We start from the raw sequence: 12,500 nt of genomic DNA on the forward strand, positions 1-12,500 counted from the left end.
GAATCCATTCCCTTTTCTACCATGCTAAGACGTTTTATTACAGCCAGGTTACATTTATTTTCCCTCTGCTATTTCAAGAACAAACTAAGCCGAAATCATTTTTCTTTTTAATGCCAAGACGCCAAGAACGCATTCCCTGAAGGTGACTCTGTCATGTTGACATTTTATCATATTTATTATACTGTTTTGTAGAGGTACAGAAAGGTCATTATTATCTGTTCAAGAAACAAAATGATCTGTCTCTGTACCGGTATTCGGATAGAGGACGTAGGCGTAGTTGATACCGGAAGTCGCGTTAAAACGGGAAATGTTGTATTTTCTAACCTAATATTCATTGGCAATGCAATTTTTGTGCCTACAAAACATCAAATTGATTTCATATTGGCATACACTGTATTTCCTCAAATATAAACCGGTACTCAAAAAGTTTCTCCGAACAAAAAAGATAATGCTGTGTAAGTGCTGAGAAATGACAAAAAAAGGAATCTCTTAAATTGTTTTCATTTTAGATGTATTTATTTTGAGGAGCATGGCACCCGGACGGAAGTCTGATTTAAAATTCAAAGGGAGAATTTAAGTTTGGTTCGGTTTGAGATATAAAAGCCTGCCTCTAATAAAGGCCTGGTACCCTCTGTAGTTGAAGTAAATAAGACCCCCAACACTATTTGAAGAAATTAATTATGAAATATACAGTATATCTTCATACTGTATTTTTTCTCTCCCTCTCTTTTATTTTATTTTTTTTTAATTAAACATAGGGGCAAATTCACAAAGCAATTGCGCGGCTTTTGCGGCTGCTAAAACCAGTGCCAATAACACAAAAAGCAAGCGTCTAATTTACAAAGCACCAGCAAACGGTGAAATGCATCCCTTACTACACCGCCACGCAGAAAGCGTCGTGCCGCGCCGGCGCTTTTTGTACGTATCTAAATGAGCTGTTATTTATACATTTTTGGCAAAATTGGCCCCTTTCTATGCAAATGAGTCTCGTTGCAACAGGCATCCAATTCACAAACACGGCCGTTAATAGCCACACGCAGCCGATCGGACCCCTTTGGGGTCCATTATTTTCAAACCCCAATCGACGTTAAGGGAGGTCCCCCAATGATTTCCTTACAATTTTACATTTTCATTAAACACTTTCAAATCAAAATAACTACTGTCCAACATTTTTTCAAGACTGATAATTTATAAAAAAGGCAAGTGTAGAGCAGCGGCAAAGTAAATGCGTAATGGAAACTCTCCATTTGCATTTACGCTCCGCTGCGTCTGCCCGTTTCCCGTTTCTCCAAATAAAACAAATAAAAGTAGTGTGTTTATTATTTTAGATGTATTTAACTGGAAACTGGAAAAAAAAAAATATATTAAAATTCGAAAGATTCTGTTTTGCATTGTAAATCTAAACTATTAACAATATAGAAAAAAATATTGAAACATTATAGAACAACATTATAATATAAATATCCTTCAGTTGAATGGGAATCAGCGTAGGAACGCCGGTGGGGGGGCTGCCGATGTAGCATGAGTGGGTTGCCCTGTTGGGTCGAGCGGGGTAGCCGGACATGAAGAACTGGCCATAGTACCTCCACTAATCACGTTGTCAGCGCACAGACACGGCAATTATAGGCAATATATAAATATTTTTTTTTACAAATAATAACGAGCAACCTCAGGTAGGAGAAATATCTGTTTCCATCGCATTAATTGTGTTTTCCCGAATAACATATTTGGATACATCCCTAGTGTTTAGTTCATTACTCAACATTAAAATTGCACTTTATCATAATTCACAGCGGGTTTATTCTCAATGAACCTATAAATTAATTAGACACACTTTGTCTAGTGTTCGTATTGGTGCGATGCCATGCTATAATCTGCATATTTAACTTAATTTAAAAGTTTTCACATGACCGCCACATGGCAGGAGGGCTTTCCTGAAGTTTGTATAGTTTGTACGGACTGTATAAATGTACATGCTGCACGGTTTACTAAAATGTATCTCTGGTTCCTCATGTGTGTATGCAGAGTGCATGAGTGTGTCTTTGCCCTCCCCCAGTTGAAATGTAGTGAGAGCGTTTTCATGTTCAACTCTTTACACACACACACACACACACACACACACACACACACACACACACACACACTTATACTTGCATCAAAGTGAGGACCAGGACATTTACACCTGGGTTGAAAAATGGCGAACCTACCCTTTAAGACAGTACAATTGTTAAGGGCCGTGTGAAATTCCTCAGGATCACTGGCAATGGTTGCCGAGGTTCAAGCGGATGCTTTTTGGCACTTTTTCCAAAAAAACATCGACACCCTGAATGATAACGAAGGAGTGGAAGGCCATTTGATGATGTGGGTGTGTGTGCCGGGAAGCTGAAAGGAAGTGATTGATGTGGCTGTGTGTGTGTGTGTGTGTGTGTGTGTGATTTCTTCTAAACCCCAACACTCCCACACGGACATGCCACAAACAGCGCCAAGAAAGACAGATGGTGGCATTGATGATGACAATGATGGTCAATCACCACGGGAGCGAGTGTGCTCGAGTGTGTGACTAAATGTGTTTCGGTGTGTGTGCATTTAGGTTTGACACACAGGGGAGAGGTAAGTCGTTTCATTTCCTGGATGAAAGCCTGACTAAAACCAAAAACCAATTGGAGACCTGCTGGTACTGCACGCTTCATCCCCCTGAATCGCTCACCCCCCCCTCCCTCTATTCTATCCATCCTAACCCTAAGACCCTTGACATTAACACCACACATCCTTGCGTCTCTCTCTCTCCCCAACTTTCATTCCATTTCCACATTCCCTCTTATTCCCCCTCCCCGCGGTCCCAAATCAACTACAAATGCAGAGTCAGCGCTTTTATTTTCCTAGGCTTCTGCAGAAACACCAGCACAATACTTGCACTTTCACCGAGGCATGCACACGCACGCACACGCACACACACACACACACACACACACACACACACACACACACACACACACACACACACATACACTCTTCCAAAAAAGTAAATTTACACATAACACATTAAGCAAATTCGTACAGGCTGTTTACATTGCACTGTACGCTTTCAGTTTACAAGATGCACAACATAGTTCTCACAACACCAAACTAACACACACACAGACACACACACACACACACAAGATATGCATGGGCTTTGCAGTCGGCATGAGTACGTATTCATACGGTCCCAACTGAGGGATTGAAACCAGCCCGCCATCAATCTGCCAACTCTATTACAGTGGTGCAACGTGACTGGAACTCGCTCAACACACACATGCACGCACAAGTACACAGCAGCCGCCGGTTGATGAAAACATTAATAAGAGTGTACTGTGTGTGTCTGTGCACGTGCACTGTGTATTTGTGCGTGTGCCCGGCCATGGTTCATTTTTCTGTACTTTAAGCAGTAGCAAGAGGAGAGACATTGATCATCGAGCTCCTCTGCAGCTTGCAGTGCCTAATCAGAGCCATTCATCTCTCTCCCCTATGGCTCCCACACACACACACACACACACACACACACACACACACACACACACACACACACACACACACACACACACACACACACACACACACACACACACACACACACACACACACACACACACAAAACCAAGACATTCAGAGCTCTTCATTACTTTCCATTAGCGCCAGCGGCTAGTTGTAATGAGGCCGGGCTGGTGGAGTTCGTCTTACGGCGTGGAAATCTCATATTTGGACAGCAACGCAGTCCGTGTCCTTATCACAGACTTTTCACCCGGATATTTGATTAATGTCCAGCCACAAGGTGGTGTGTGACAATGTGTGTGTGTGTGTGTGAGGGTTTGTTTGTGTGCAAGACAGACTGACTGACGGGGCGGGTGGGGGCGGAGGCACAAGTATGGTCAGACATGCGGTTGGGACCACGACCACACACACACACACACACACACACACACACACACACACACACACACACACACACACACACACACACACACACACACACACACACACACACACACACAGAAAGAAGCCTTTAGGACGGACCGTGGAATTACTCCATTGATGGTTGTATTAATGCGTTGGGGTCAGGTAGGGGGATCCAGGTTCTTGACAAAGAGATGAATGATGGGAGTATTAATGCAGAACGTTAGGGGGTGGGGGGGTTGTGGGGGTGGGGGTGGGGGGGGGGGGGGGTTGGGTGACAAGGAACAAGCTTGTCTTTACCGGAGATAAAATCCCGGGCGGGGGCGTCCAGAACGTAGGGGTACCCTAACCCTGAAAGGGATAGACAAGACCACACAAACACTGTTAGACACACACGGACACACACAGCAGCAGCGGTTCTGCCAGTGTCTTTGTTTGAGTGTGTCTGTGTGTGTGTGTATTGGTTACAGGGGGTGTATTTGCACACATATGTGATGTGAGGTACTTGGGGAAGCCGTAGGTGTAGTCTTGAAGCTAAAACCGCTCATCTTTTAGTTGTATTACGGTATTTTTTAAACTGTTATATAACAGTTATATATATATATATATATATATGACAATCTTGTATTGTTATACTGTATAGAAGTATTACAACAACAACAATAATAATATCGTACAGAATATTTTTGTCAACAATGCAGGTTGTCATTATCAGCCAGGTGATTTTCAACAAGGTTTGCAAAATCTGTATGGCTTTTAACTCCAAAAAGATATGAATAAACGATGAATAAAGAATTACACTAAAACTGTGAAAAAAATTTCTAGAACGGCAAATTCCAGTACTTACATATTAGTTGTTCCTTACAATATATTGCATATGTAATACAGTATTGCATTCCATTTCATCTAAATACTCTATGTATTGATCGTTTTTTGGAAGGTGGGAGGCATCTCATATACAGTATAGGTATTACATACTATATGTATATATACAATATCATATTGTATTTATGTCCACATACCCACGTAGAGCGTTTGAGTAACTGGAGCTTCATCTAATCACAGATAAGCCATAATGAGGTGAGATTAAACAGTCTCTGTGTGTGTGTTGTGTGTGTTGTGTGTGTGTGTGTGTGTGTGTGTGTGTGTGTGTGTGTGTGCCCTTATGCGTCTAGCATATTTACGCAGAAAAGTTATTCAAATCCAAATTGACCGTAAATCAGAAGCAAGTGCCAATAACTAGGAATTGACATCAACGCCCATAAAGTGTCCCAGCCCCAATGACTCCACTTTAAAATGACTTAAACATAAAATTAAAAAAAATTGCGACAAGGGGGCCCAAATCCTAAATGATGAATGTAAGGCTTCAGACGTTCCATTATTTAAGTGCTGTTGAATGAAGTGAATAATGAAAGGACACTGTGTAAAATCCAAGCATGGAAGGGGACCACATAGAAATATGAATTCAAATGATTTTATTAGGAATACTTGAAATACAATTAAAGAATGTAAGCATTTGATTTGTTATTATCGACAGTTGTGTTTCTTTGTTATATACACATGGCATGAATATAGTTGCGAGCAGGTGGAAAGGTCACACGTATCCAAAAGAGATGGAAATAAATGACGAACATTTGTCAAAAGAATTCTAGCGCTGAGACATATGCTGCTTATATACTGTATACATCGTTATATACATGCAGTATATACAGCTTATAAAGACATACACATGCTTGAAAATATATCTATTCAAACATTTTCACAAACATTTAGTTTAGTCAGGCTTCATCACTGAGAAATATTAGACTCAGAAACCTACACACACGTGGACAGAAACACACTGAGGCAAAAAAAAAACAAAAAAACAACACAAACATCATACTATAATTGCAAGTATTTCCATGGAAGGGTTTACGATACGAAGGAATAACTTCTAGAAATAAATGAAAAAAAAAAAAGCGATAAAAAGACCTCAAAGCACTTTTTCAACAGGTCGATGGAAACCCATGTTCGGATATTTAAAGTGGTAAATAAGTGTGCGTGTGTGTGTGTGTGTGTGTGTGTGTGAGTGTGAGTGTGAGTGTGTGTGCACACTGGGGATATGCCTGTCAGAGTGGGGATGCTCTGTGCTCACCGACGATTAGAAAGTAATAACTCAGGAATGACGGGAGCTCAGAGGGAGGGACGGAGAAAATAGCAAGGAGGGGAGGAAAAAGGAGAGAGAACAAGAACAGAGGAGGGGAGAGAAAGAGAGCGAGGGAGAGAGCACGCAGTGGGATCAGTGTAAAGCATCGGCAGCCCGTCTTTATGGCGAGGACGGAACATATTGCCTCCTCAGACAGACAAAAGCCTACTGACAGAAGGCTGGAAATCCCAAAACAATTGAGAACAAGAAGAGAAGAGACAAGGGAAAGAAAATAAAGAAGGGAAAAGTGAGAGATGAGAAAAGTGGGGCCAATAACTGGTCCCGTCTTTATTTTTTCTTTTCTTTTTTTTTTTAAATTAACGACCATGGAGCCGGCCTTAAAATCCACACGATTACATCACCACCCGGCTGCACATAAAAAATTAATAATGGTGTTGATGAAACTTTGACCTTGGACTGCCCCTGAACGGTTATGGCAGCAATAAAATAAAAAAAAAAAGTCAATAACACCTCCGATTTCTTATTAAATTGGCACTAGATGAAACATTCTTTTTGTGGAAAAGCGGGTCGATGACGACAGAAATCAAAAGTGATCAAACATTATACAAATGAAGAACACATACACACACGCACACATTATCCTAGTGAGAATAAGCTTGAAAGGTCTGGATGGAGAGTGACAAAAGTATAAAATTATAAAAAAAGCAGCAGCCTCAGGGCGGGGTCACATGAAGCGTCTTTTGGGCGCGCAAATCAATTGTTTCGCGCGACCAAGGCCCTGACCTCGGCGTAACTGAGATTAAAAAGATTTCAATATTTCTACGAAAAACCGCAAGTGCACCGCCTGTCACATAACATGAAAAAACTCATCAGTAATTCCCGTCACAACATCCTGTCTGTGCCGTCGGCAGTCCTTTTTGACAACATGGAGGAGAGGCACGGACACCCAGATTTTGTTTGGTTGGCAGGGTGGGTAGAAGGGTGACTGGTTGGTTGGTTGGTAGGGTGGCTAGAAGAATGACTGGTTAGTTGGTAGGGTGGCTAGAAGAATGACTGGTTAGTTGGTAGGGTGGCTAGAAGAATGACTTGTTGGTAGGGTGGCTAGAAGAATGACTGGTTAGTTGGTAGGGTGGCTAGAAGAATGACTTGTTGGTAGGGTGGCTAGAAGAATGACTGGTTAGTTGGTAGGGTGGCTAGAAGAATGACTGGTTAGTTGGTAGGGTGGCTAGAAGAATGACTGGTTAGTTGGTAGGGTGGCTAGAAGAATGACTTGTTGGTAGGGTGGCTAGAAGAATGACTGGTTAGTTGGTAGGGTGGCTAGAAGAATGACTGGTTAGTTGGTAGGGTGGCTAGAAGAATGACTGGTTAGTTGGTAGGGTGGCTAGAAGAATGACTTGTTGGTAGGGTGGCTAGAAGAATGACTGGTTAGTTGGTAGGGTGGCTAGAAGAATGACTTGTTGGTAGGGTGGCTAGAAGAATGACTGGTTAGTTGGTAGGGTGGCTAGAAGAATGACTGGTTAGTTGGTAGGGTGGCTAGAAGAATGACTGGTTAGTTGGTAGGGTGGCTAGAAGAATGACTTGTTGGTAGGGTGGCTAGAAGAATGACTGGTTAGTTGGTAGGGTGGCTAGAAGAATGACTGGTTGGTTGGTTGGGGGTTGATTGATTGTTTTTGTGGTTGGTTGTTCAGGTGATTGGTTGGTTATTAGGTAGGTAGGTTGGTTGGTTGACAGGGTGTTTGTTTTGGTGGTTGGCTGGTAGGTTGGTAGTGAGTTGGGGCGTTGGTTGGGTTAGTGGTAGGGTGGTGGGTTGGTTGGTTGGTTGGGTGGCTAGAGGGGTGGTTGGTTGGTTGGTTGGTTGGTTGGTAGGGTGGCTGGAGGGGTGATTGGTTGGTTGGTTGGTTGGTTGGTTGGGGGTTGATTGATTGTTTTTGTGGTTGGTTGTTCAGGTGATTGGTTGGTTATTAGGTAGGTAGGTTGGTTGGTTGACAGGGTGTTTGTTTTGGTGGTTGGCTGGTAGGTTGGTAGTGAGTTGGGGCGTTGGTTGGGTTAGTGGTAGGGTGGTGGGTTGGTTGGTTGGTTGGTTGGTAGGGTGGCTAGAGGGGTGGTTGGTTGGTTGGTTGGTTGGTTGGTTGGTAGGGTGGCTGGAGGGGTGATTGGTTGGTTGGTTGGTTGGTTGGTTGGGGGTTGATTGATTGTTTTTGTGGTTGGTTGTTCAGGTGATTGGTTGGTTAATAGGTAGGTAGGTTGGTTGGTTGACAGGGTGTTTGTTTTGGTGGTTGGCTGGTAGGTTGGTAGTAAGTTGGGGCGTTGGTTGGGTTAGTGGTAGGGTGGTGGGTTGGTTGGTTGGTTGGTTGGTTGGTAGGGTGGCTAGAGGGGTGATTGGTTGGTTGGTTGGTTGGTTGGTAGGGTGGCTGGAGGGGTGATTGGTTGGTTGGTTGGTTGGTTGGGGGTTGATTGATTGTTTTTGTGGTTGGTTGTTCAGGTGATTGGTTGGTTATTAGGTAGGTAGGTTGGTTGGTTGGTTGACAGGGTGTTTGTTTTGGTGGTTGGCTGGTAGGTTGGTAGTGAGTTGGGGCGTTGGTTGGGTTAGTGGTAGGGTGGTGGGTTGGTTGGTTGGTTGGTTGGTAGGGTGATTGGTTGGTTGGTTGGTTGGTTGGTTGGTTGGTAGGGTGGCTAGAGGGGTGGTTGGTTGGTTGGTTGGTTGGTTGGTAGGGTGGCTAGAGGGGTGATTGGTTAGTTGGTTGTTTGGTTGGGGGTTGATTGATTGTTTTTGTGGTTGGTTGTTCAGGTGATTGGTTGGTTATTAGGTAGGTAGGTTGGTTGGTTGACAGGGTGTTTGTTTTGGTGGTTGGCTGGTAGGTTGGTAGTGAGTTGGGGCGTTGGTTGGGTTAGTGGTAGGGTGGTGGGTTGGTTGGTTGGTTGGTTGGTAGGGTGGCTAGAGGGGTGGTTGGTTGGTTGGTTGGTTGGTTGGTTGGTTGGTAGGGTGGCTAGAGGGGTGATTGGTTGGTTGGTTGGTTGGTTGGTAGGGTGGCTAGAGGGGTGATTGGTTGGTTGGTTGGTTGGTTGGGGGTTGATTGATTGTTTTTGTGGTTGGTTGTTCAGGTGATTGGTTGGTTATTAGGTAGGTTGGTTGGTTGGTTGACAGGGTGTTTGTTTTGGTGGTTGGCTGGTAGGTTGGTAGTGAGTTGGGGCGTGGTTGGGTTAGTGGTAGGGTGGTGGGTTGGTTGGTTGGTTGGTTGGTTGGTTGGTTGGTTGGTAGGGTGGCCAGAGGGGTGATTGGTTGGTTGGTTGGTTGGTTGGTTGGTTGGTTGGTAGGGTGGCTAGAGGGGTGATTGGTTGGTTGGTTGGTTGGTAGGGTGGCTAGAGGGGTGATTGGTTGGTTGGTTGGTTGGTTGGGGGTTGATTGATTGTTTTTGTGGTTGGTTGTTCAGGTGATTGGTTGGTTATTAGGTAGGTTGGTTGGTTGGTTGACAGGGTGTTTGTTTTGGTGGTTGGCTGGTAGGTTGGTAGTGAGTTGGGGCGTTGGTTGGGTTAGTGGTAGGGTGGTGGGTTGGTTGGTTGGTTGGTTGGTTGGTTGGTTGGTTGGTTGGTAGGGTGGCCAGAGGGGTGATTGGTTGGTTGGTTGGTTGGTTGGTTGGTAGGGTGGCTAGAGGGGTGATTGGTTGGTTGGTTGGTTGGTAGGGTGGCTAGAGGGGTGATTGGTTGGTTGGTTGGTTGGTTGGTAGGGAGGTTTATTGGTTGTTTTTGTGGTTGGTTGTTCAGGTGGCTGGCAGGTGGGTTGGGGTGTTGGTTGGGTTAGTGATTGGTTGGTGGGTTGGTTGGTTGGTCTGTTGATTGGTAGCGTAGCTTGTTGATTGGTAGGATAGCTTGTTAGTTGGTAGGATAGCTGGTTGGGTCAGGGTTGATCAGTCGAACGACAGAGTTCAACATTTACTTCCCATTACTTCCCTTTCATTCCCTCACAGTATAATTGCGAAAACACTTCACTGCACTGAGAATGGTGTTGGGAGACATGTTGTGCAATAGACAACTTTTGCACCGCTGTCGCAAAGATAACCGGATCGCCTTTTGATGGCTCAGAAAGAAGCATGTTCACTGAGGAGCTGAATGGAAATTGTCACAATTTTGGTTAAATTTGATTTCTTATGGTTGCAAAATGAGACATATATCCATGGATGCTGCACTGACTGCTCTGGTGCCTCGCTGCCGTAAGTCAAGACCACCGCCATATTGGAGCAGGCAAGACTGGCTTGTGAACAAACACAAGTAAACGTGGGAGAAGCATTTTTTCTGTTTAAAAAGCACCATAATATTTACATTTCTCAACAGATTTCTATGAGTTGTTTTTATATTCAAAGGTTTATGATCTACGTGGAGTATATTGCTTCACCTTCCACCATTGCCGTTAATGGTTGTGTCTTGGTTGACGCACTTCCTGTGACAGACTGCCGTAAACCGATCATTTTCCCGGCGTTTTGTACCCGGTGGCATTCCGAATGCATAGTGATATTCAGGCTTATAGGAAACAATCTAAACCCAGATGGTGACATTATTCTATATATTACACTTTGCAATCCACATTAACTTGATAATGATAAGTTAAATCAAAAAAGTTGTCTATTGCTCCTTTAATGTAAGAGTAGTGGTGATGCTGCCGACATTTTGGGGTCCCTGTAAACAGAGTGAGGAATAACACTCCAGCAGGTGACTTTTGTAACTGAGTCAAGCTAGGCTTTTTGCCCGTCAGTGCACACACTCACTCACTCACTCAGTGAATCAAATATTGTTCAGTGTCCCAACTTGATATATAAAAGCAGGAGTACATTCATTCAAAGGTACACACACACACACACACACACACACACACACACACACACACACGTTATCTGTGTGTGCGTGTATGTGTGTGCTTCGCATTACAGCTGGCAACTGAATGTGAATGACGTCCAGCCACCCCCACAGTGCGTCAGCATCCTTCTTGCAAACACAAACAGGATACACACTCGCGTGGCAAATGCAAATATTTAAAGTAATGACATGAAACAACCTGACGCCTTGTGTGTGTGTGTGTGTGTGTGTGTGTGTGTGTGTGTCTGCACACGAATCAGTGTTTCCATTATCAGACATAAATAAAATAAACATAAATCTCTCTATAATTCCCTCTTCGGACACTTTGAATTAGTGCTGGGCGATAAAACAATAACAATAATTATCGCCAAGAATTCTGCAATTCGGCAAGTTGCAACGGAAAACCAATCAGTTTGGACGGTCTAAAGCTGACCCTTCACCTCACCAATCACGTTTGTCGATATAGAAATAAGCCCCGCCCCCTCCTCCGCGGACAGGTTGCGCTTGTAAACACAGACACACGCACACACACGGAGCGGAGACAAAGCACAGCGTCGAGAACTCTGAGGAGAAGCAAGATGATCGTTGGGACACATACACCCATAGTTTGGCGTTTTTTGGGATGTGAAATGTTAATTAAAGCGGCTGCACTTGTTACTTATTGTTCCCGAGCTGAAATGATTTGATTTCAAGTAGTAATATTCATAATATTTATTCATTCATTTTTAAAATAGCATAACCTGACGGGAATTATTTTATTTTGAACATCCAATAAAATATATTATACATCTAAAAAAAAACCTAAGGGAGACATTTACTTGACGTAAAAGAAGACATGAAGTACAAGAAATTGGCACCAAAAGAGCACGGGTTCTTCACAACAACAAAAAATAAAAACCGTTGTCACCTTAATAACTCCCCAAAATACTTGAATGATTTATCATTCCAATATCATCTGTGGTGACATGAATAAATAAAATATAACACAAAATATATTGAACGATGGCGAATTAAATATTGTTGCCTAGCGTCCTTGAAATCCCACAGATCCACTGTTCCCATTACGTCTCGCGGATGTTTGTCGTTTGAATTTTCTTGAAAAAAAAACAAAAAAAAAAACATTCTCACAACTGACTTTTTAAACGATGGAAAAGAGAGCTCAGAGATCCCAGAGAGGATCCAGACAAACGGGATTGAAAAAACGTCTTTTTTTCCCCCTCATCAAGCGACACATTCTCTATGTTATAATGTTGACATGAATCAGTCAATCTTCCCACTTTTCTATACCGCTCTGATTCACTGACCGGTGGTCGACCAGCTCTTCTGGGTGGAGTGTGACTGCGAATGGCTGCCGTGTGAACGTGGTTCTGCTGCAAGACAAAATACTTCAACGTGTAACGATGGCTGCTGGCATCTGGCCATTGACTTGACGCCTTTTAGGGTTGTCGCAGGGGGCGAGAGTGAGCCATCCTGTATGGCCAACACCGCCTGCCTAGGGATGTTGCTGATGGAATTTATACAACTACTGTCACCCCCCCCCCCCCCCCACAGGGAGCGGCTATCAGTGGCCCTG

The 12,500-nt window shown here is 43.6% G+C and overlaps 1 protein-coding gene across 1 annotated transcript in view; it reads right to left on the minus strand.

Annotated features, from left to right (window-relative positions):
* Positions 1-12,500, minus strand: part of LOC307235079 (chloride channel protein 2-like) — a gene marked incomplete at its 5' end in the record, with an annotated part of 128,130 nt that overhangs the window by 59,279 nt on the left and 56,351 nt on the right. The window contains one exon of the mRNA XM_080007051.1: positions 4,234-4,284. Within this exon, the coding sequence (XP_079863177.1) occupies positions 4,234-4,284 (51 nt within the window). The remainder of the gene's footprint in view (positions 1-4,233; positions 4,285-12,500) is intronic.

This window comes from Zeus faber (assembly GCF_960531495.2).
Source record: "Zeus faber genome assembly, chromosome: 9".
Taxonomy (NCBI): Eukaryota; Metazoa; Chordata; class Actinopteri; order Zeiformes; family Zeidae; genus Zeus; species Zeus faber.